The sequence below is a fragment of the Topomyia yanbarensis genome, chromosome 2 (assembly GCF_030247195.1).
Source record: "Topomyia yanbarensis strain Yona2022 chromosome 2, ASM3024719v1, whole genome shotgun sequence".
In the NCBI taxonomy this organism is placed as follows: Eukaryota; Metazoa; Arthropoda; class Insecta; order Diptera; family Culicidae; genus Topomyia; species Topomyia yanbarensis.
This window is the reverse complement of record NC_080671.1, coordinates 16,243,112-16,269,903: the sequence shown is the minus strand read 5'-3', so window position 1 is coordinate 16,269,903 and position 26,792 is coordinate 16,243,112. Positions and strand designations below refer to the sequence as shown.

The 26,792-nt window shown below is 40.7% G+C and overlaps 1 protein-coding gene across 1 annotated transcript in view; it reads right to left on the bottom strand.

Annotated features, from left to right (window-relative positions):
- Window positions 1-25,792, bottom strand: part of LOC131678630 (armadillo repeat-containing protein gudu) — a 39,067-nt gene extending 13,275 nt beyond the window's left edge. The window contains exon 1 of the mRNA XM_058958859.1: window positions 24,929-25,792. Within this exon, the coding sequence (XP_058814842.1) occupies window positions 24,929-25,572 (644 nt within the window). The 5' untranslated portion in view covers window positions 25,573-25,792. The remainder of the gene's footprint in view (window positions 1-24,928) is intronic.
- Window positions 25,793-26,792: the final 1,000 nt, after the last annotated feature.

Below are 26,792 nucleotides of genomic sequence, written 5' to 3'. Positions count from 1 at the left end.
GGATAAATATGCGATGTACAAGCTGTTGCTAAATCCGGTGAATGTTAAGCATCTTCTCGGTGCGACTGTCTATTCGCTGGGGATCATTAGGGAAAGGAAGAGTATCTCCAAAGCAGATTGGATACGGAACAGGAAAGCTTTTAAACAGTTAAGTAAAATCTATCGGAAAGTGAGCGGTCTCTATTATTTGACAGACCTACAGGAGGATATGTCAGCGGTTATTAGTGAGCGGACAGACAAAACAATAATGGTTGCAGTTATTGATAGGCTCATAGAGAAAATAGAACACTTGTTAAAATATATATTTCGGAAACCATTTGAGTTAGGAGTGCACTTGAATTCCCAGATCGAAATTTTTAGAAAAGTGAGGAACACAAAAAACAGTGAGTATAGCGATTTTAGTGCAGCCGACGAGGATGCATTGTATAGGACTTTTTATCAGCGATTGCCTGCACTTGAAACGATTTGTGGATTGATGATATCTTATCAGTTGAATTCAGCTTATCGTCACTTTCTGCGAACAGCTTTTGATTGTCGATTTGTACACCAGCTTCGGTCGCTCTGTCGGTACGTTTCAAACTTAGAATTCATAGCACGGCATCAAACAAAACTCAATCAACGAGCTGCAGAGTTTTATTCCCATATCGGAATGAGTTCCAGTGCCGATTGCACTTCTCAAAATAGTGTGTGTTTTGCGGGTAAACAACAGGCAGTTTCGTCGTTAATAGATTTTCAGCTTTCAACCGCTTGCTTCCATCCAAAGCGTGTCGCGTCTATGGATTCAAACTGCGTAGATTTACGAGCGTTCAAGAAACAAATATACGCCGATCTCATGATATTCGATGATCCAATAGTAGCTAGATCGATCGGTGAGCTTTGGAGTATTCTGGATTTCGAAATTATTGAATTGGATTTATCCGCTCCGGCGTTTGTAGTTGAAAAACTAGATTTCCGGGCGGCCATACAGAACACAGATTTCACCTCTATTCAGGATGATATACTGAATTTAAAAATTGATAGCCCGCAACGGTCTGGTTCCGATTCGCCGTCAATGGAAAATATAGAACAACTAATACAATCTCTCGGTGAGCTTGCTGCACAAGGAGAGCAAATTTCGAAGATCTTTCTTTTCGATGAGAAAATTACCAATCTTAGGAATACCATATCTCAGTATGGTTGCGAATCTTTGGCTGATGTGATTTGTAATCATCGCAACATACCACGAATGGTTTCGATTGCCCTCGATCATTGGCTGACGGAATGTTATGATTACCTGGTTCGGGTGCAGTTGGTCGGAGATACATCCGATTTAGCACGACTTGGAAGCGGTTTGGTCACAGGTGATATCTTCTTAAATCATATGAAAACGAGTGATCCAAGCTACCGGACGCTGATGTTTGATTCTAGGTTGATCAATCTGATCAATGTGTTACTACTGACGGAGATTCCTTACGAGGATCTTCTGCAGCAATTGAACACTTTACCGGATGGATTGAGGGATATGCGATCGGAGGGAATGGCATGGAAGCAGTTGCAGAGAATGCTTTACAACGCTTGCTTGGATCTTGATGCTGAAACTGTTCAAGATTGTCTATCTCAGGGAGCGCTATCCGATGGGCGGTTTCTATGTTCTCTGGGGAAGTTCGATAGTTTGGGTTTTCATTCGCTGGAAACAATTGTGGCTTACAAATTTCATGATCAATTGAGTAGTCCCACTGAATCACTACTTGCTGTATTTGATATGATTGGTTCAATGCGGAAGGATCAACTAAATTCAAAGAGATCTCGACTAAAGATCGCTATGGATTTAGGTAAGTTCGAAGATGCATTCAAGTGCTTAGAAATGGATATGAATATTTTAGAAACCAATGTATACAGTTGGGATAATTTGATTGAAACTTTACTGGGCGCTGGAGTGAATCCCTCATTGTGGGATGATGCGACACTTATCCAGGTCGTGGAAAACTTGATTGATAGTAGGAATCTGCATTCGTTGAAAATCTTACTGAAAATTAAACAAAATTTCATTCCAACTGATGTCCAAATAAAAAAGGCCATTGGCACTGGTAGCTCAGACATTTGTAGCTTGATGATGAGTCAATCTTCTGAAGTGGGACAGGATGTGCTTCAGCAAGCTATCCGAGCACATATGCATCGTTCACTGCGGCCAGTTCATTGGAAGTTTGACAGTATCTCCGAACAAACGTTTCGGTTAGCAGTCAGAGCAAATAACATAGACTTTTTCGATATGATGATCGATTTGCATTATTTGGAATTTATTCAAGATCACACATTACTCGATCGGGTAATTCAATTTGCTACGGAATCTAATCGCGTACAATTGATTCGCAGTTTACTTTCAATGTTCCCGGATTTCAAGCTAGATTCTGCACTATTTGTTGCGGCAAACTACAAATTCTGGCATCTGGCGCAAGTTTTACTAGATCGGGGTGCCAATCCGTATATTACCATGCAGCCCATCCAGCAGTCCGGTAATAGGATACATCTCATAACTGCATTCCAACACGCTGTTTCATGTCGTGCAATCAATTTTATAAAAAGATGTCCTCAACTAGCACGGCAAAATAAAGATCTTCCGATTTTGACCCTTGCAGCAGCCAGCGGCTCTGTTCGGATGGTCAAACAATTGTTGAGTTTGGGATTCTGCCTGCTTGATGAGCCAGGTATGTTTTTATCTGCTTTGGAAGCAGGTTACGTTGATGTTCAACGACTAGTTCTGAGCCGTTTGCAAGTAAACCTTCGAGAAGAGCCTATTGGTGAGCTTACAAATTGGTTCAATCTTTTCGAACAATGGAAGTTTCTTGGTTTTTTCGAACAGGTGATAGGAAGTGAAGAATTCCAGAACTCTGAAAATGTAGATTCCCGTATTTTGCGACTGGCGTTACGGAGGTTGAAACTATACCGAATGGTGGATGGATCTTTCTTTATTCGAAGCATTAACGTTGATTTTGAGGTTGATCCTGAAATATCTAATTCTGGCAATGATTTGCTTACAAAATCGTCGAAAAGGTTTCAAAAAATACTTGAACAATCTTCTGCAGAGTCATTTGAACAGTATTTCGATGTTCATATCTTTAATCCGGATTACGCAAGCTATGCATTTGTAAGATTGATCCAGTTCGTTTCCAGAAGTCCAGAACCAGACAATCAAAAATTAGTGAGAATTTGCACCACCAATAACGAATTGTCACTTGCAGTTGTGAAAAAAGAAATTCGAATGATTCTAGGCAAATTAGAAGAGTCATCCCACTACAGTTGTGATATTCGATTGTTCGATGAAAGTCATGTTATCCGTCGATTCAAACTATTGCAGCTGGGTTCTAACTCATGTTTGACTGAATTACAATTGATGGTTAGAAGTGATGATGCACTTTCTGACACGAATTTCAGTGAAAGTATAAAAAACCACGCCCAATACGTGATCAACGAAAACCGCCTCCACCTAGCCGTTGGATCTTCTGATATGGAATTCACTCGAATGCTACTTCGAAAAATTGGGCATTCCGAACACCAGGACATTTGGTTAGATCCATTACTCTTGCATAAACTGGTCGATAATGATGAACTGTACGAGTCAAGAAAGGAGCAAATGATGGCCTTACTACTTCAAGCTGGAATAAGCTACAGGGTGCTGCATCCACAAACAAACAAATTGGTTATTGTTCACGCCTTAGACAGCGGATGTTCTTCTCTGGCTAAGTCTATTATAAAATACGCATGTAAAAACCTAAACAAACATCAAGCCTTTCGGCTTTTCATCGAGATAGGTTCTGTGGAGGTATTCAAATTGTTTTTGAAGATGGAAGAATACAGCAATCAGGAAGTTTTCGAATTTATATCGAACGCAGCACTGGAGTTGGATACTAAACAAGTACCGATTCCGGAAGCATTACAAACTTATCTACTTTTCCGGCTGTCGCAGTACGGATTCAAGCATCTTTGCAGGGAATCAATTGTTTCAAATGATTCAAAGGAATGGATAAATTCGATTGATTTAATTGTTGAATGGAGCAAAATATTGGCTGCTCGACCAGATAGCCGTCAGTATTTAGGGATCGACAATGAGGTGATCTTTCGCCTGAGAATGATCCACAACCATATATTTTTCATCAAAGATAAAATAATTCTGAAGTATCTCCCACTCAAGGAAATTGCTTTTATCATCGCAATTTTTCTATCAACATTTAAACCTAGTTCAGAACTTGTGAAGAAGTTGGAAGGAACCTACGAAGTTTATCGATTGGTCATCAACAAACCTTTGCTAACGGAATATCTAAATGTAATCAGTGCTCAGTTGAATGTGTTTAGGAATGAATTTTCCCGAGTGTCTTCTCGAATGATAAACATTATCCGTGAGAACAATGAAGTTAGAAACAAAGAACAGCTGATCGAAATTTGGAAACTAGACCACACCCTACCAGAATTGAGTGAAAACATCTGGAACAGGTTGTGCTCTAAAACCTATGCTGATCTGGTCACAGAAGATCTGGTCAATTTGATTCTTTCGAATGAACCGATCCAATTTCACTGTGACACATCTAAACAAACGAAGCTCATCGAGAAACAATTAAAAAAGCTCTACCACCGAATTAAGGAGATGTTTTCCTTGACCAAAATTCTGAACATAATCGCAGATTTCGCACCAAACAACGGATCCAAAGCGATCACCGTAGCATCCATGAAACGCTTTGTTCAAATCTTCGGGGAATCCATCAAAAGTACTGCCAGCTCTCCGAATCTCCCAAAAAAACTAAATGGAATTCTGGAGAAACAGTTGCTTCATTTCGTCAAGTACCACAAACGAAGTCGTGATTTAGGTTGCCACGATTACCCATTGGCAAAGAAGCTATTCTCCATCAACGATCAGCACGTGTACTATGCTTCAGCAATCGAGTACCTGAAACTGGTCGAAATCACCGTCAGTATCTTACTGATACGCACATATTTCGAGTTTTTCCGTTGTTTCTTTGGAACCTCCCGAGCTTGCCGGTCGTTGGATCAGCTGAAGAGCTTCGTTCGCTTCACAGGACATCAATCCATTGCCTTGCAAAGTCAAAAAGTTTGTTTGGATAAAATCAAAACACACCACAGCAATATCGATAACGAATTCAAACAACTTCTAACGGAACCACAACCGGATGAATCGCGAGCTGCTTTGAATCGCCTAATCGCTAACCACGCTCGACGCTTACGGGTCATCGAATGTCTGCAAGACATGATGCCTACCAAATTGTTCTACCGCTACGAAGAAATACAGATTGCTGCTTTTGCTGCTTCGAACCTGCAAGTCGTACATCTAATGTTGCAAGCCAACCTGACGGCATCGATTCAGCCCAATCTGCGATTCACCATCGAAAACGATTGGAGAATAATGTCGGAAGAGCTGGATAAGTTGAAGTCATCCTTTAAACACATCGAAATGAGTCCGCAAATTATGGCCCAGATACAAGTTAATATTGAGATAGATCAAAAGTCCGAAGAACAATTCCAACAGAGACTGGTAACCGAGAGGATTCTTGAACATTTTGATACGGACTCCTGTTTGGACAACGATAGGGAAAACTTGATCACCCGTTTGAACCAAAAACTGCAGGGATCTCGCGGAAAAGGATATTTTAGTAACATATTTGCACTCGATTCTAAAATTCAAGCAATACAGTCAATCCTTGGAAAGGAGAATATTCCGGGATTTCAACAGAAATTGAACAATTTGCGTACGGAAGATGAACACGAGCTTCAGCAGATATTCGACGGTATCCAACAATCGATTGCTCAAGTTTTAGCTACACATAACTGTGGAACGATCGATGATCTAATAAAAAATTCGACTAATTTACCCAGGGAAGCAATACTATCCGTAGAATTTTGGATGCTTGAACTTTGCGAAATTCTTATCACCACCAAACAGTTTCAGGATAACTTCTATAGTCTCAAGCAGGACACTCAGCTGATCTGTGGAAGAAATCTTAGAAACTATCTCGCTCATGATGGACTATCGTACGATATATTGACCAACAGTTCCAGGATCAAAGTACTGATCAACGCATTGATCATGGCTGAAACAAGCTATAAACTATTTTACACGTCAAAGAAACCAACTTCGCCTAAACTAAATCTTCTAAGTTTACGAACTAACGGATTGAACTGGATCGGTTTACAAACGAATTTGCAGCATGCCGTGATGGATTTGAACTCCAATTCTATACGAGATCTCCTATCGCGAGAAGCTATACTTTCCGGTCGTTTCTGGACATCCGTCGGGCTCTTCAATCCGATCCGACCGATGGGACTTGTTGAGCTATTGTTTCTAACTAGACACAACGAGCTAGCGCAACGGAGTGCTTCAGTACAAACGGTGATGACCATTCTAGATCCAGAAATGCCAGGCAAATGGAGTCAACTTTGCTGGCAAATGATGAATCTCTTTCCGGCTATGAGTCGAGGTGATTTCGAAAACTTGCTGCCATTCTCTGGTCAAGAGTGTTGGGCCGAATTCCTGAAATCTGATGCATGTTCACATCACTATTACCCTTTCTTGGGGGCTGTGGTTCAACACTTTGACAGAAGGAAAGACTTTGCTGAAGTTTTTGGCATTTTAATATCCTGTCCAAGTGATCTGCTCCAAGTTGTTCTAAGTACAGCATCCCAAGAATGTGTCGCATTTATTATCGACCAAGTGCCAGGTGTGAAACCACATGCCCAAATGCCGGCTATCATGGTTCAACGGAATGAGGCTGATTATATACTTCGAATGATCCCTATCGATACGGTTGACTGTAGCCATCTGAATGCAGCCGTATTTCTGAACAATCTAATTACATTCCAACATTTGTGGTCCACTCGTACCTATCCATGTGACAAGGATCTGTCCAATGTCCGACTTTTGTGTGCTAGGTTCGGTCGAATTCAAATGATCGAATTACTGACGGAAAAATATCCCGAGCTTTGTAACAATCTCGATAAAGACTTGAGATTTGCATCCGATTTTCGCCAGTGGAAAGTGGCAGAATATCTGTTGGCCAAAGGTGCTGATCCTTATTGGACCGACATTCCCGAAAGGTGCTCTGCTGTTAAATTGGCAATTATTTACGGGTGTTTCAAAATGGTTAGAAAAATTATTCAAAATCCATTGAAGCACACGAGCCCTACTGATTTGTTAACCTTCACCGCGAGACACGGGACGGTACGAATGTTGAAAGTTTTGATCAAATCAGGGCTCGACTTGTGGAGCGATGTAAGAGTTCTCACAGCGGCAGCGTCAAACGAAGTAGACACGAATATGTTGCCATATGTTGAGGGAGAACTGCTTCATGAAAAACCGATCGTGATATTCGATCCCAACCTAAGTGAATGGATGAAAGTTCTGAACGAACAAAAAATAATGGATTTTCTAATGAGCTGTGATAACTGTGGGGTAGGAATTTTAAGCTCTTGTCTGCTAGCAAATGTTCAATTAGTTCAAAGGATTGTAAGGAAGGTACAATGCTTTGGGAAAATAAACAATAGTCATTATATTGGTGGTTACCACATCAATGGAAATAGAACTCTATTCGAGCAGGACAAAACAAATGAATGTATAACCAAGCGATGCATAATTATGCAAAACACAATACTCAACGCGAATTCACATAAATTCCTCAACCTTTTCGACTTGAAGTTACAGTACAAAGATGACGAACACACTGTAGCCTCTGTAATTGGACAACTATCTTCATACGGTCCAGTTCAACTATCTATGTCTAAGGAAATAAACCAATCATTTACTACAAACAGTAAGAGTATATCTTTACAACTGATCTGTTCAGATATCGTCAGATTGACAAAACGATTCGGAGACACTTTTTGTTGTGATTTTGAATACCAACAACCATCGCAACCCTCAAAATGTTTTCGTCTTCTACAAACCGGATCACATCGCTGCCTGCTCCAGCTTTCGAATCAGAATCCAACTCCCCCAGTAAAATCACTACTGAATTATGTTGACCGCGAAGGTGACACAATCCTTCATAATTTATCACCTTCTGCAACATTAGACTTGGTTGCAATGCTCCTGAATAATGGAGCGGAACCATTAGTACGCGACAGAGAAGGTCGCACCGCTTTACACACTCTGTTTCCTAAGAATCTTCCATGGGAAGTGATGAAACAAATATTCGATCATTGTGTCCAAAATCACGTTAAAGATTCCCAGAGTAATTCCTTATTCAACCTTCAAGATTCCGAAGGATTTACCGTATTAGCTCAAGCTACAAAATACCGCAATCTACCGGCAGTTCAGTATCTGCTGAAGCATGGCGCCGATCAGACTATTCAAAACAGAGACGGATCATTTCCACTGTGCGCGGCAGTCTACCTGAGAAATATGGCAATAGTCAACGCACTGCTCAACCACCAGCCGGAAGTGGTGAATCTTCAGCGGACAAAAGATGGTCAAACGGTGCTATTTATTGCCACCGCGCTGAACAATGCTAAATTGATTCGGTTATTTCTGGAGGCAGGTGCAGATTTGACTCTGAGAGATCATCAAGGTTATACAGCTGTACCAGCAGCAATACTAAATGGTGCTAGTAATGCCTTACGAGTGATCCTTCAACACGCAAAATCATTGGAACTCGATGTGGTCAGTAATGTGAATTCAAAAAAATTGCACGCTCTTCAATGTTGCTTGATGAAAGATGATGTTGAAATGTTTAAAATTTTGTTGGAACATCTACTAGGTTGCTCGATTGATAGCACGTTGAACAAGGAATCCTGTTCCAAGTTGACGGACATTTTGCTAAATAAAGGAGTCCACGCTATCGGGTTCGATATTGTTACTGCCGTAGAGATATGCGACCACGTCAACATATACGCGTACCTGCTGCAGTGTGAATCCTTGATAAACGAGCTGCTCGATGAGAAGATACAGTTTAGACGAATGGCACCGACGTGGTTTACAGTTCGTGATGCCTTAGCGACAGAGGGGGCTAGTGGTAGCGGTGAGACGTCCGATGGATTGCAAATTCTTCTGTCGAAAATTATGGAGTTTAAGCAGCAATTTGAGTAGGTTGAGTTTACTTAATGAAAAAATACTTGTTTTCGCATAAAATGTTTAATTTCGCCAACATTTTTTTAAATCTTGCTTTTCTTGGTATTCACGATAAGTATAAAAAAAATTTTCTCGGTATTCGCGATAAGTATAAAAATATTGAATATAGTTTCTAGTCAATATTGTGGATCATTTTGTAGGTAGCAGAAGTTTAGCATGAACAATCGAATTACATCAGAAAATAATCTGCTACAATGATGTAAGCAATTAGATACTTTAAGATTTCTATTACTCAGTGAGAATAATTGAACATTAATTTTACTATTTCACGTGACGTTATTCCGGATATCACAGCCCATGAGTGTAAGTTTTGTAGACACTCAACACTTGTTCAACCAATCGCCTGAAATATTTCCCAAAAAAAACAACTTGAAGGTTGTTAAAAGGCAATGTAAAAAATATCATGAACTCGTTGAAGAGAGGGGATGGGTACAAAATTTTCCTAAATTTTCATTGCAATGTATTGAAAGTTGGGCGAGTGACAGTGAATCTCGTGAGTCACCTTGAAAAAATGCGGTGTACACTATTATTCAAAATGGGGGACGAGCAAAACATAATTGGTACTTTGTACGCAGCTCACGTGGGTTCGATTTCCAACTCCGCACATAGGGTTAGAGATTTTTCCAAAAAGATTTTTCTAACCCGAAAAAAAGCGAATGACTCTGTGGTTAAAACCTGTATAATCAAAAAAAAAAAAAATCGAAATCTACGGGATCAATTTTAAAATTTTGCCCATTTCATTTCCCGCGTTAATATAGGAGCTTTTTACATAATTGATATTATTATTATTTTTACAACAAGTTAGCAGGCTTCTTTTAGCTATAATCATATTTTTGGTTTTAAAGTCCTATAAAAAATTTAAAATTGAAAAAAAGGTGCCGTAGTGGAATATTTGTCCACATAATTCCACTACGGGAGCTGCGAAATTCAAAAACGATTGGTCTAATAGAATTTGAGTTACACCGTAATACATGTATTTTGCGTGGCGCCTCCAGAGATTCACTCGATTAATTTTTAGTACATTGCACTGAATATTTGAGAAAATATTTTTGAATGAATATACTAACACTCTCTGTATCGAAAAAACTAATTTTTGGAGAAAATGTAGCATTTTTACTGAATAAACCATATCCCCCCATAACTTCTCGAAACATTATTTTATAAATTGAAATAAGTCACTAACAATTTAATTCTAACGATTTGAAAAAGTATTCTAAAATTTTGAAAGACTAGCCACACCTTTAATATGTGTTGAGTTACAACCCAATTAAATTATAGCTGGTGGCCAATACTGTTTTGATAGTAAAAGAGCACGTTTTGAGTATGTAATTTCAATTTTGCCAATCAGTCTGAATATCAACTTCCTAACCGAGGCTTGGAGGAAACCGTGTCAAATGCCGTTCGAGTCAGTTTGTCGGACATATTTTTATTCTTGCATTTTCCCCATAAGACTCCATCTAAGTATAACTTGGTGGAGAGTCCGATTGTGCAATTTCGTACCCCTTTCTTTTACTTAATGAAATTTCCGCTATTAGGAATCAGAAATCAGCATACATTGGCTCAAACGGCACATTCCCCGTACTGCCTATAATCGCATGTCAGTCCCATGTAGATAGGGAATCCCATAGAACATGGGACTGACTTGCGATTATGGGCAGCGCATGTAATCGGGAATTTGTGCCTTGCCGTGTCTTTTCATCATTTTCTGAGCGGAAGGAAAGGAGGAGGAGGGAGGAAGTAAAATTGGAAGAGTGGGTAAAATAACAGCACAAAAACAAACTTCAGGTAAGCTCAACTCATAAGTAGTGCAACTCGCCTGCGAGTAAGCCTAAAGCTCTTTACCACATTAGATGAGAAACTATAGTATGTCTCTGAGTTTCAGTCGTCCAAACATGGTGTCGTCTATGTAAGGACGGCCGAAAACTCAAAAACGCAATTGCGCTACTGCTGGGCAGTTGCATATCAGATGATATGAGGCTCGGTAGTCGAATTCACAAAGATCACATGAAAAAGACTCAGCGCGCTGAATAGTTGCCATGTGATAATTGAGTTTGCAAGTGGCCGGTTAAAGCCCTGGTCAGCATGCCGCAGTGGAGCTTTGAAAAATGTAGGAGATTTTTCAAAATCACTGGGCACGGGTGTTCCAGAAACGCCTTTGTTTGGCGACACGTTTGTAGATTTTCCAATAATTGCGATGCTCGAACAAAGCCCAGGACCGTATTTTTTCTCTTATCCAACTTATCGAAATTGGCAGGGCGGGCTCAGGACCAACGAAGTCAATCGCTGAACCTGCCCTGGCCAATTCGTCAGCCCATTCATTTCCAGTAATACCGGAATGGCCGGGCACCAAGACAAGGTAGATAGTGTTGACAATGCTTAGTTCTTCGATTTGGGTTCGACATGCGATAACTGGTTTGAACCGTGATTCATTCGAGCTAAGGGCCTTGATTGCAAGCTAACTATCGGAGTAGAAGTTTATTAATTTGCCGGACAAGCTCAATTGATGGGCCGATTATACATCGCACATAATCGTGAAGATTTCTGCTTGGAATACAATACAATATCTACCTAGTGAGTGAGATTGTTCCAATCTCGTTTCACGACAGTAGTCACTAGCACCAGAATGTCTCTCTATCAGAGAACCGTCCATGTAACAGGCCACTTGCGTTCGTTGACTCCCCATATAGCCAGACAAATACATGGAATGTCCTGTAAGGAAAACCACATGTGAGTATAATATCACTAGGAGCAAAAATTTCGTGACCCCATTAAATCATTTGTGACAGTCGTGTATGACTGTTAGCGAGATCAACATGGTTACTGTTCCCAAGCCCAATAACCTGCAGTCTGTATGCACATGATAGTCTTTTTTGAGGTGTATATATAATGTTTTGATATTTAGAAGACCTCAAGGGCAGCACTCGGAGTTGTGGTGAAAACGCGAGTCAACGCCATGAGCGCCCTTCTTTGCAGATCGTTTAGCTTAGATTTGACAGTCATCACCTCTCCCCTCCATATGACAGTATTGGATGTACAGTTAACGTTTAAATCTACTAGATGTATTTAGGTTTGAGACCTCAGGTCTTTCCAAAAGTTCGTCTGCACTGCCCGAAGGTCATGCACGCTTTCTTGACTGTGAACTCAATCACATCGGTTTAAATTCCAATATAAAGCCAACGTATTTGACTTGATCTGCACACACTAGCTCAGAATCAAAGAACTGCAAGGGACGAACTCCGGTTGTTATTCACTTCTTTGTGAAAAGAACGACTGCGATTAGTTGCATTAGCATAAGCTTTTACACGTGCGCTTTTTGGTTGCTAGAACGGCTCAATAATCGTTGTCATACACCTTTATGCAAAGAATTTTGTTGCCGAAACTGCTAAGCAACAACGGGTGTTTCTCGGGTGGCGTTGATCGCTGAACAGTGGAAGAGGCATTTGTGCTTATTATAAGGGAGCTGCAAAACTTAGACTGACTATAAATAGGTGGAGTATGAGACAGTGCAAGCTGCGTTGATTAGGAGGGCTTGTACCAACTGCTCGAAAGTGGTTAATGATTCTGATCGAATCACATGTCGTGGTTACTGCGGAAATTCGTTCCACATGATTTGCGTCAAGATGGATTATGATGTTCGTGACGTTCTGGGAACCCACCCACGGAACCTATTCTGGATGTGCAACGGCTGTGCTGACTTATTTTCGAATGATAATTTCCGTAGAATGGCTTCGCGTTGTTGCGACATAGTACCCGACGACAGTTCCTTGAAATCTATAAAGAATGACATAGCTGATTTGAAAGATGTCGTCAAAGCTCTCTCGGTTAAAGTTGACTCGAGACCGCTATCCCCAACCGTAAGCACGCCTTGGAAAGGGATTGCTGCATATAACCCAGTTTCAAACACGCCGAAGCGCAAACGTGAAGATGATCCGCTCAAAACGAAAATCCCTAATATTCGCGGATCCAAAGCTGCGTTTGAAACGATAAAAACAATTTCACCACCTGAGGAGTTGTTATGGGTTTACTTGTCAGCATTCGATCCCACCACGACGGATGATGAAATTTCTAAGCTTGTAAAAGACTGTCTGGGGGTGGATCTGCAACCGAGAATAGTGCGTCTGGTTCCTAAGGACAAGGATCTCTCGTCTCTGAGCTTCATAACCTTTAAAGTTGGCGTTAGCAAATCATACAGGGATAAGGCTCTGTCCAAAGACTCTTGGCCGGAGAACATCTACTTCCGTGAATTTGTGACCAATTCAAAAATTCAACGACCTATCATCAGAATTGCTGCGGAGAAGAATCCATCTGGTGGTGGACAGTAGCGCCAAGTTATTCTGGATAAACTCGTCTGTCCAACTTCTTGTACCCCGGCGAGCGATCTCGGTCTACCTGACGAATCGGCGACTTCTTCTGTGTCAGGTAAAGCCAAGAAGGGTATATGTCCTTCCGAAGCACTTCCAGATACTGCACACCCTCAATGTAAATTTCACTTACAGTCTGATGATGAACACAACTTAATGAACTCTACCGCTGCAGCGAATCTACAATGTCAAAATGAAAATTTCGATCGCATCGCATCTGTCCGCTCAGGTAAACATTTGAAGAATATATGTCCTTCCGAAGCTACACGTGATACTGCGCACCCTCAAGTACGCCTCCTATTGCAGTCAGCTGCTGGACACAACAGTCATAACTCGGTCATTCCCTCCGCACCGCTGCTTGCTCCCCTTCTGGACAACAGTACATCCTGCTCTCCCCGCGTCACTCGCGGTTATGCTGATCATCGAACTCGCAGTCCTGAAAATTGGTATGCAGCACAACACCTCTCACATGACGCTGATGGTTTGCGGATCTACTATCAGAACGCGAGAGGGCTTAAGACGAAAATTGATGACGTGTATTTAGCTGCTGTGGACGGTGACTACGATGTTTGCGTCTTCACCGAAACATGGCTTGATGCGAGGATAACATCGGTGCAGCTTTTCGGCGATGCTTACACCGTGTACCGTGCGGACCGAAATAGTGGCAACAGTATTCGCGGTCGTGGAGGAGGAGTTTTGATTGCTGTTTCCACCGCATTTGCCTCATGTGAGATTGATGTAGGTAGTTTAACCAGTGTTGAGGCTGTTTGGGTTAGAATTACAACTCCATCGAGGAACTTTTATATTGGTGCTGTCTATATTCCTCCTGAAAAGCGACTCGACTGCAATGTCATGCAACTTCACATTGATGCTGTGAATAACGCTTCTTCACAAGCTGGCGCGGATGGCGTGATGATTGTCCTTGGTGATTTCAATCAGCCAGGGCTCATTTGGGTGCCGTCACGACACGGATACGCTTACCCTGACCCGATTGCTTCGACAACCAACATCGCCAGTCGTATGCTACTGGACGGATTTGCTTTCAACGGATTAAGTCAAGTAAGCATGATTCCCAATCACCAGTCACGCTTTCTGGATCTCGTCTTTGTTAGTGAGACTATTATACCTGTATGTTCCGTCAATGAAGCATCCAGCGTGATTGTTCCACTTGACAACTTTCATCCAGCGCTTGAAATCTCAATTGGCACTTTTCGCTCAGTTCAGTACGTAGAAACTGTTTCTGTCGACCGTCTCAACTTTCGCAAAACTGATTTTGTAAAGCTACGCAGTTCTCTGTCGCAAATTGATTGGAGTGTACTGTATGCCCAAAGGAGTGTTAATGCTGCAGTTGCCCTCTACAAGCGACTACTACTGAACTGCGTTGAGACCTCAGTGCCTAAATGTCAGCCTCCTAGCAAGCCGCCCTGGTCAAACAGCACTCTTCGAAAGCTAAAACGCACTCGAGCAAAAACTCTACGTGCGTACACAAATCGACGGTGTCCTCTTTCTAAGCGCATGTTCACTTTTGCCAGTAATGAGTATCGTTGTTACAACAAGCTTCTATATAAACGCTATGTAAACCGCATGCAGAATAATCTACGCCGAAACCCGAAGGGCTTTTGGTCATTTGTTAACACGAAGCGAAAAGAAACTGGACTTCCATCAAGGATGCTTTACGACGGCGAAGAAGCTACGACAACTGTGGCGAAATGTACGCTGTTTGCCAGATTCTTCTCAAGTGTTTTTTCAGCTAACTCGCCAACCGCAATCGAACTCGAAAATGCTACTCGTGACGTTCCTGCTTGTGCTGTTGATATGGATGTGTTTACTGTCTCCGAACAAATGGTTATATCTGCAATTCGGAAAACCAAGTCATCTTATGCACCCGGCCTCAGTGCTATACCTTCAACTGTATTGAAAAAATGTTCGGACTTCCTTGTAACACCACTTGCATATATTTTTAACCTATCGCTTCAGCAGCAAACGTTTCCTGAGGATTGGAAACGCTCAGTAATGTTCCCGGTATTCAAGAAGGGTGACAGATGCAACATGGAGAGCTATCGCGGAGTCACTTCGCTTGGAGTCGAATCTAAAGTATTTGAATCAATCATCAACGAAGCGTTATTTTTTGCTTGTCGACACTACATCAGTACATCCCAGCACGGATTTTTCCCCGGACGTTCGGTCGAGACGAATCTCGTCTGCTTCACGTCATTTTGCACGGATCAATTGTCTAAGAAATTGCAGGTGGATACTATCTACACTGATCTAAAAGCAGCTTTTGATAGAGTTAATCATGAGATACTGATAACAAAGCTTGATAAGCTAGGGTGTTCTACTAGATTCTGCCATTGGCTTCGATCCTACCTTGTACACCGTGAAGTCGTTGTTGAAATTGGCGATATTGTTTCAGAATCCTTTATCAACACTTCCGGAGTTCCTCAAGGTAGTACGCTGGGTCCACTGCTTTTTTCACTGTTCGTGAATGATGCAGTTTTCGTTCTAAGGCGTGGAGGAAAGTTGTTTTTTGCCGACGACTTAAAATTTTTTCTTGTTATACGAAATGAAGCCGATTGCCGTGAGCTACAGCATCTTATCGACACCTTCTATAGCTGGTGTGTAAGAAACATGATGGTCCTTAGTGTTGCAAAATGTTTTGTCATCAGCTATTTTCGAACGAGAAATATGCTTACCTTCAACTATAACATCGCAGGAACTCAGCTGCAACGCGTTGACCACGTGAAGGATCTAGGAGTCATTCTTGATGAAAGGCTAACGTATACTCATCACGTCTCTGCGTCCATCGACAAAGCCAATCGATTACTGGGATTTATTTTCAAAATTTCCAGTGAATTTCGGGATCCTCTGTGTTTCAAGGCTCTTTATTGCTCATTGGTGCGCCCGCAGTTGGAATTTGCAAACGTCGTTTGGTGCCCCTATCAAGCAACGTGGAGCCTTAGGATCGAAGCAGTCCAGCGTAAATTCATACGATATGCGTTACGTGGATTGCCGTGGAACGATCCGTTAAACCTGCCACCGTACGAGGACCGTTGTCGTCTTCTAGGACTTAATACTTTATCGCATCGGAGACATGCAGCGCAGGCTACTTTCGTGTCAAAGATTCTGCTGGCTGAATATGATGATCCGGAGCTACTAGCGCAAATCAGCCTCTACGCGCCTACCCGTTCTCTTCGCCCACGAGCCCTGCTGCATTCTGAAATGCGCAGCACTAACTACGCTGCCAATAGTCCGGTTTTAGCAATGAGTCGTCGCTTCAACGAGTTTGCTGAAATTTTCGACTTCGTCGTGAATTCTTCGCAGTTTCGTCGTCGTGTATTGTCACTAGTTTAATTGTGTTTAGTTTAACTTAGTTTAGTTTAGTTCATTTAGACAAATTGTCAGTTGGACTTTTTATACAAATACAAATACAAAATCGATGGAATACGGTACAAGGTTGCCGATGGATTCATATATCTTGTAACACTAGTGACAAGTGTTTAGACTACGAAAAGGGCCTTCGTTGCGTGGTCAACTACAGTCCTGTAGCCTCACGATCAATCGCATAAAATTCGAGAAAAAGTACTATGTTCTTAGGTGGTATTTAAGATGGTACCCTTAATAAACTCACTAGTTGGTGTTTCAGTCTACTACAATAGCGATCTTGGACAACGAAAATGCTTTCAATAATGTGTCGTTTGATGCCCTATGTGCTTAAGCTACATTGGTAAAGTTTATCGAAGTATACCGATCAGAATCAAATAAGAAGATTATAACATAATGCGGTAAACATTGTGTTATAAATTAGCTCTCGTTAGTAGTTAACACAACAGAAAAACCTGTTATCATCCACCTAGTGGTGCAATTGTGCCTTTCTCATTTGTCCAAACTACGATTTCATGGCTGGTTATGTTCAATACAATGATGAAAATGTATATTACATATTCAGTACGATTTGCACATACATACCATGGATCGACAGCCAAGATCTTGAGATACTATGTGTCGACACTGAAACATCGCTCGAAATCAGCGACGGATCAAGGAGGAAGATCCGGGGGGTCCCGACCCCGACCAAAGTCCAAAAAAGGCATTTTCGTCAGAAGAATTTTTGTCAAGTTATCATCAAATCTCAACGCTTTATGCATTTTAAAGTCATTTGGCATCAAAAATGCAAACTCGATTTTACTTATTCCCCCCAGAATTTTTTATTTCAGTTTATATGGGAATTTGCTGTGTGGTCGCACTCTTCCACCCCTAACTCCGGAACCGGAAGTTCAATCAATAAGAAATTAAATAGCAGCCGATGGCAAGGTTGTATTTTTCATTTGAGACTAAGTTTGTGCAAATCGGTCTAGCCATCTATGAGAAACAGAGGTGACATTTTTTTCCACAATTACACACATACATACGCACACAGACATTTTCCGATCTCGACGAACGGAGTCGAATGGCTCCGGGCCGGGATTAGGTTGCCAATTTATGAGTGATTGCATAACCTTTCTATATGAGAAAGACAAAAGATTTATCAATAGGAGATTTAGTTGTGATAGATATTTGTTATAAACTTCTGATTGGGATGTTGTTAAGATCATCAAGAATTATCTTTCCAAAAGAGTATTTTAGATGTCTATACGAAAAGAAAAAATATCCTCGAACCTGTTCTGTATAACAACTTCTGAAACCCCTCCTCTCCTACACAGTGAACTCTTGTTCGAATTCGCTTATGATAGAATCATCTTTTCGTTGTTTCATCAAAGATCTGAGAAGCAAATTTTAGAGGCCTGGATCGAACGAAAATAAGGTCAAAATATTTGTGTAAACATTTGGACGAATGCTCGGTGAAACATTAGCGCTATAGCTGCATATTCCAACTAAAGGTATAGGAGTGTCGATTATTATTTTGAAATGTCTATATGATCAGCTGTCAATTCAGTGAAACTCATAGGGTTGCCACCTCTGGCAAAACTTTGACCCGGTGACTTTTAATGAGTCGGTAGTAGACTTCGCTGGAATCAAACAGAAATGTGAATCAATGCAATTTATCGCTTTTTATTACTCAATGAGTTAAAAGTGTTAAAGCAGTGTTGGGAAAAATCAAAACATCAATGTTCACAAAAGAATCTTTTCATCGCCGATTTTCTAATAAAGAGTTCACTGATTAAAAATATCGCTAGGGAAAAAATCATCAGTTAACTTCACGAGTGCCGATGTTTGGGAACATTATTCGGTTCTAGCAGATATGGGAAGAAGAAAAGATCGCTTGCGAACTTTTATATCGGCGAAAATATAGAAAAAACCTGTTTTAATCCACCTATAGGTGCAATTGTGCCTTTCTCATTTCTCCAAACTATGATTTAATAACTGGTTCGTACAATATAACATTATGGAAATGTCTTTCATTCTTATTACACTTGGTAAGTATATATAAGAGCACCTTTTTGCATTCATCGAGGTATCGGTTTGAATCGGAGTTTTCTATGTGATCGCACTCCACAACCCGTAACTCCGGAGCTGGAAGTCGGATGGAGATGGAATTTAATATCAGTTTCCGGGGACGCAACACCTTTCATTTGAGACTAAGTTGATCAAATCGTTCTAGCCATTTTCGAAAAACCAATATAACCGTTATTCTGAATTTGGATGCTTCCGGATCCGTCGATGGTGGCCAGTGTGGCCAAAGAGACTTTGAATGACTGTTGGTGACCTAGATCTACAAATTCAACAGTTGTGTTTATATTTTGGAAAAAAATCACCTCACCAATTCATCGCAGAATTCGTTAGAATCGGGATTTGCTGCGTGATCGTACGTATCACCCTGTAATTCAGGAACCAGAACTCGGATCCACACAAAATTCAACAGCAGCTGAAATCAAGTTTGTCAAAATCGGTTCAGAAAATTCCGAGAAACCGATGTGGACAAATCAACAAATTTTGTTTTGTAACCATACTCTTCAACTCGTAATCCGGAACAAGATGTCGGTTGAAAATGAAATTCAATAGCAACCTATGGGAATATTATACCTTTCATTTGAATCTTAGTTTGTAAAAATCGGTTCAGCCATCTCCAAGAAACCGATGTGGACATTTTGTTAACAAATCCGCACATACACACATACATACATACATACATACATACATACATACATACATACATACATACATACATACATACATACATACATACATACATACATACATACATACATACATACACATATACATACACACATACATACACACAGATATTTTGCGATCACGGCGAACTGAGTCGGATGTTGTATGAGACTCGGCCCTCCGGGCCTCGGTTAGAAAATCGGTTTTTGAAGCAATTGCATAACCTTTCTATATGAGAAAGGCAAAAGAATAATATTTAATTAGCTTAATAAGCATGAGTTCAATGTTATGTTCATGTGATTATAATTTGGAAAGGTAGGTGGAATGGGTTTGAACGTGTAGGGAATGGGGGGTTAGTAGAGTGGGAGTGGAGGATGCGTCAGAAATCCTTCATCTTATTTCGGTATACGGGATGGATGAAGGAAATGCGGGCGTGAGGGTGGTCCAAGGGGAGGGGAGTGATGAAGGAGGGAGGTGTAAGGGCAAGACGGGGGGGGGGGGGGGCGGCGACGCAATACTCAACTGCATATTTTGCCTTCCATTTGAGACTTGGTTTGCGAAAATCGGTTCAGTCATCACCGAAGAATCGATTTGACTTTAATTGTGAAATATGCCCGGAATTCCGGACTTCCGGAATCGTTGATAGTGGACAATATATTCAAAGAATGTTTGATTGGCAATCAGTGATCTAGATCTGCGATTAGAAGTTATTTGGTGACCATTTTAATAGTTTTTAGCCTCTGAGGTATTACGATTGTACCGATTTATATGGGAAATTCCAGTGTATCCTTACTAACACCCCTGTAACTCCGGAAGCAAGAGTCAGAACCGAATGAAATTCAGCAGCAGTCAATGGCATTACTGTATCTTTCATTTGAAATCAAGTTTGTAAAAATCGGTAGAGAAATCGTTGGCGAATGGGTGTGATATAAGCTTAGGAACTTGGCGGGTTCCCCGGGGGGCGACATGAACCGTCATAGGTGGCCAATGTGGTCAAAGCTACTTTGATTGATCATTAGTGATACAGACCCGCAAACTAGAGTAATGTTACATCAATTTTAATATGTTTTACATCATTTGAACATCATGGTGGTACCAGTTTATATGGGAATTTGCTGTGTGACCGCACTCTTCAACCCGTAACTCCGGAACCGGAAGTCGGATCAACTAAAAATTCAATAGCAGCTTATGGGAGCGTTATACCTTTCAGATGAAACTAAATTTGCGAAAATCGGTTCAGCCATCTCTGAGAAAATTGTGTGAGTTTAAATGACACACACACACATACACACACACATACACACACACATACATACACACACACAGACATTTGCCGATCTCGACGAACTGAATCGAATGGTGTATGACACTCGGCCCTCCGGGCCTCGGTTAAAAAGTCGATTTTTACAGTGATTGCATAGCCTTTCTTTATATGAGAAAGGCAAAAAGTTCGCCTTATGAAAACATCTTGCACGATCTTCGAACAAGTGATTACCAAGGGATTTCCAAAGTTTCCAAAAACCTGTAGATTAACATGATACAAAAAACAGCTCAATGGGATAAAGCGTCAGTCTACTTAGTTTCAACGAAGCTTTCTTCAGAAGCCGGCGTGTAAAAAAATAAAACTTTATCAATCGACAAGATTAAAATGAGAAAGGGAAGAGATTTCTTTCTCTACCTAATATTTTATGCATCGCTAGATTTAAAATATCGACAAACTGTATACAGCTTGAATGGTATGTTGTCAAAATATATATGGAAAAAAGCAAACTCTGATATGGTGACCGTTCTTAACAACCCGTTGTTTTGTATGGTCGAGTAAGGAAGATTCATATACAATCATGTTTTCGATGTGATGGGCAGAGCATCACTAAAAGCGTTTTTCGCTTCCGAATGTCTCTTTTGCGATGTTGCTTTGGACGAACATTCTTTCAAGAGTTTCACTGAGGAAGAAGTTCGCATGCGAACTTAGAACCATTGAATACTTGTCACAAGAATCATACACTCGGATGCGATGTTTGGTTTCACAGATTTTGGTTTGGAAATGTTCTGGGAAAGCTAATTTCGCGAATGAACCTGGAATAAACTTTCATTGATAATGATTTTCCCAACACTGGTGGTAAGTATGCTCTCATTCATTCCTTCTGAAACTAGTCAGGGTATCAATTCAGCGCTGGTTGATGGGAGTATTACCACAATAAACTCACATTTGCAAAGTATAATGCGCACCGCTATTCAGAGCCGTTCACATTATGCGGTAAATTTTTCACATTTGTAGCGGTTTTGTAGGTTAAGTTTGGTATAGAATTTCACTTCCTCGGCTGATCGCCAAGAATATAAAAGCACCAGCCACTCTCGCTGTGGAGGATAGGCCGAACGAACATTGCCCTCCAACACACAACTAACAGGAAGAGCAGAGAAGCAGGATATCAGCACTGCCTGGGAATCACACTGCTGTATCTTCCAGGGTTCTTTGAAGGGAGCGAAGAATTCAGTTTTTCGCCACAGTCGCTAGGGAGATCCTAGCAAAGTAGCAAAGCTCACCTCCGTAGCCAATATCCAAGGACCGCCAAAGGAGCAGTAAACGTTAACACGAGAAGAAAGCGTTAGATGTTGACCCGGCCGGTTGAATTAGACCAACCGCCATCCATTCAAGCAGCAGCTGCATATAAGCATCAGCAACAGTGAGACGATTTGGTGAAATTGGAGGAATTTAACCTTTTTAAACCATTTTGAGCGGCTTTCTAGGATGTAAAATAATAAATTTTAGCAAACGGCGGATTTTTTTTTTCTAAATGGATTCTGATGGATAAATGATTTGTTTTTTCGAATTCCGAAATAGTTCATGGCATTTTGGCCACCTAGAAACAAAGAGCTAGTCGAGCAATTAACTCTGATAATAAAACTACTTAAACTTTTCATTTTGAATAAATTTAGTATTAAAACAGTTCAAATTATCTGTCGTTTCACCAGGCCCGTAGAAATTAATGTAAAACACGGAAGCCCGGAGATCGCCCACAAAAACCGGAGTCTCCGGGTCAAAACGGAGATTTCTTAGTCTGTTTTTCGCGAGACTCGAACTGAAATCAAATTTATTCAATTCATTGGTACATTTCCTTTAAGTTATACTAACATACAATTAGTTTCTTCTCGAGTGTCTTCAAGTAGATAATTGCACTCTTGGAGATGATTTCTAGATGATAAGCAACCAAATAACAATAAGAGATGCATTTAAACATGATGCTACTCGAGCATAAATTCGGTATCGTAAAGCTTACTTCAAGCCTATTCTCTACACAACTAACCTCTGTGACATAATTTTTTTTAAAAAAATTTTCATAATAATTATACTTCAGCACTAAAAATAACCTATCGCACAATGTGGTCCAGATGATTCTCATTTGTTTACAATTAGCTTTGTCTCTTCATTATCCGGTCTTCGTCGACGCGCCGACTTGCTCCGTCATACCGAGTAGATGAAGTCACGTATATTGCACCCCTATCTCGATTGTATTGAACTGACATGAGCCAACATCTCCACGGGCACACAAATTATGGGCCACACTGACAGTTCTGATTGTTTTGCTGATTTTGCTGCAAGCTCGATTCGCACGAGATAGAAACGATATGGAATTACGCGATCTTTAGATGTTTGTCATCGAGCCAAAATATTGGACAATAAATGGAAGAAAAGTGAAGTCACTCTCGTCATTTAGCTGGATGACAAACACTTTACACCATGATATATCGATAATAAAACGAATTCGAACATCAAATAGCGGTGTCGTATGGAATGAATTTTGTCGATTGTAGATCGACCTTAACACGATGTTTTAGATCTTGGTTTGTGAAATATGGCGGCGTAGCAGATACCTGAGATGAAACGGTGAGGGGCTTGTTGGAAAGATTATTAACATGTGGCAACCCTAGAAACTCAACTTGTGGTGATGTCCCAATTATCTTTGAATGGATTGTTACTTTTTAAACAACTTGAATGTTCGAAACGGACATTTGTATTTTATGCCTAGCTTTAATAAATAAATATTTCACAAGCTGTACAACTTACCATCAATGCGAAAAACTCTGATTAATTGTATGCAGCATTTGAGATCGATAAAACATGTTCCGCCTGACGATTGTAAAATTCGGTGTGATGAAGCCCTAACTGAATGGTCCGACGAGGTGATCTACCTTTATTTGAACCTGAATAATCATCTGATTTTCATTTCACAAGCTAACAAAATCGTCAATAAATGCCACATACTCATTCAAATAATTTTCCCTGTCATCGAATATACGATTCCCGTATAGAAAGGTTGTCAAAGATTGAGACGCATTCAAAATAGCATCTTAAAGAATATCAGTCTGGCCTTTGGACACGGTCTAGTGAGGTACAAGAATTGACTTTCATAAAAACAATTAAACATGACCAGTATAGCATAAAGTTTGAAGAAAGGTGCTTCATTTCAGAAATGCAAGCAGTTTAATTTGTTAGATTAAGGATAGTTTTATAATTAGTATGAAATAGGTAAGGATTTTTTTTTCTAGTTACATAATATGTTGAACAAAACACAAGATGCAAATGCTAACTAACCAATATCACATGAAAACCAGAGATATTAAATAGTGTTAGCCAAAATGTTAGACACTTAAATTGTACAATATATGGACTTACATAAAATACAAAATAAGAGAAAATTTATGTAAAATGTAAAAAATTACAAGGATTGCTTTTCGAACGAATGTGATTAGCATTTCCTATGAGGACCGCATAATCTTATGGAAGTTTAATTCGATTGAACCACAATCGTTCGAAAAATCAATTCGTCATAATACAGAATAAAATGAAACCATTCAAAACCGTTCGAAGTTAATCAAGAGATTAAACATTTCAAGTTTTTTTTACATATGTTGAAGCGGGGACCTATTTTACAAGGTTACATATTCTTTTTTTTTAATTTTCATAAATTTACTAAATCTAATGGAAATAAATTCATGGATCCACAAAATTTCAAATTATGGATCCAACAAATATCATTAGTATATGAAACTTTAGCTGTTTAAGGTGACCGTTTGTGAAAATATGACGAGAGGTAGAAAATAAAATCATTTGGCTTTTTCGTTTTTGTTAGTGCATTACACTGGTGTAGTCGGTGCTACACTCATTCAAACTTGGGCTTTAACAGTCTATCTCTTTTTTGCACTACACCGGTGTAGCACCATGAAGAAACATAAACGCTATATTATATTTGTTTTCATTATGTTCCCTAAGAAAGACGCAACGCAAATTAATAGCTTAAACAACCACCACAAAAGTAGTTATTGCTATCAAAAACTCACTTACTTGATGTTAACATCCAGCAGATCCACTAGCCGCGGTACGCCACCGCACCGTCGAACCAGCTTGCGGGCGAGCCGCACCTTGGCCACATTTCCGAGCGTCTCCGCGGCCATAATTTTCAGGTCACGTCCCGGTTCCGACAGTATCTGCACTAACAGCGGAATACCCCCTAGGTCAACTATCGATCGGCGGATGTCCAAGTTGGACGAGATCTCCGACAAAACCGTCAGTGCCCCCAGTCGACACTTGAGATCATTGCTCTCGAGCAGATTGACGAGCACTTCCAGCCCGCCGCAGTCCTGAATCGCCCTTTGGTTCATCTGCGTCGTAAGGTCGTGGTCTTTCAGGCAGCATAGCGCCACAATTGTAGCCGTTTGATTGCCGGCCTTCATGTACTTGACCAGCTTCTGGATGTGCCAGTACTCGGACGGTACGTCGTTGGTATTCTTGGATTCTTTCCAGCGCTCTTCCTCGTCGGTTGAGGAGTTTGGATCCGTCGATTCTGACTCTTCGCTGCCATACTTAACAGGAACTTTTTCCTTAGCTGATGTACCTCCGACCAGATGACCCTTCGAAAGGGAAGCTCTGCTTTTTCCGCGACCGGATTTACTACCACCGCGGGTGACACTTCGACGTGCGGTTGACATTACTCCGAACGAAAACTATAGGAAACAACCCGGATCACTCAGCAGTACAGGAATTTATAATCAGACGAACCTATTCGCGGGAAAATATTTTGCGAAATTCGTTTGATCAATGAAATTACAGTGGTTGCTAGGATTCATCCACTGCTATCAGGATTGACAACTGTTGACTGTGAATTTATTTTTGACAGGTAAAATATGTTTTGTTTCAATAACGGTTGTAATTTAAATAATTTTAACACTCGGAGTGGTATCCAACCAACCGTCGTTAATTCGAATATAGGGTGTTGTGCCCATATTCTCTATGCCTACGAATTCAAAACTTTTGATACAATGTTTTGACTTAAAGTACTGATTCGGAGTTGTTTATACTATTTCTTAGGGACAAAAATGTATAGCAAAAATAGATGCATAATTGATTGATGTAATAGGGTCATTTTACTTAACAGGTTTAAATAAGCAAATTACCATAAAGGCAGTGGTAAACGCTGCACGTGTTGTTTGGCGCATGCGCCTAAACAGTGCCTCCAAAAATTTTCATTGATCTATTAAAACTGGGCACCGTTTCTGCTTGAAAGAGATAGAGTGAGAGAAACTAGTATCGTTCTCTCAATGGCAAACTTATCGTTTAGCCAAAACTCGATCCCGCATTGTGCTTCGATGCCGGCAGATGTCTCTTGCTGTACGATTTTGGGCCGGTGTGGTGTGGTCGATTGCCACAAACCGAGAAGTGGCACAACCAGTTTTACGAATGCCGATCACGCGCTCCTTCCGCGAGCCGTTCAACACCGCAGCGTGATGATTGATAGCCGCAGCGGAAAGTTGACAGTCTCCGTCCGATGAGCCAGTGTGGCTTTGGGCTTCCCACGAACGAGTGATTGAACCGCTGCTGTTATTACTACCGAGTAGATCTTCAGGTTGACCCGTACAAAGCTACAACCCGAGTGGTGTCTTTTTGTTTTGCTGTTTTTTTTGTTCGCGTCGCAAAGGAATAGTGTCAATTCCATTGTGGTTTTTGGTCACGTCGTTTGTGGATTTGTAGGAGAAATTTCGGTGGCGGCTAAGGTTCATGAGTCACAGGGGTTTCTCAAGCTCTGCCCTACCTTGATGTTCCCGGGTACTTTAATTCCGACAAGATACTAAATTGATTCACAATATGCAGTTCAACATTGACCTAGTTTAGAAACACTTAGAAGAGACGTTGTCAATATTGACATCGGTCA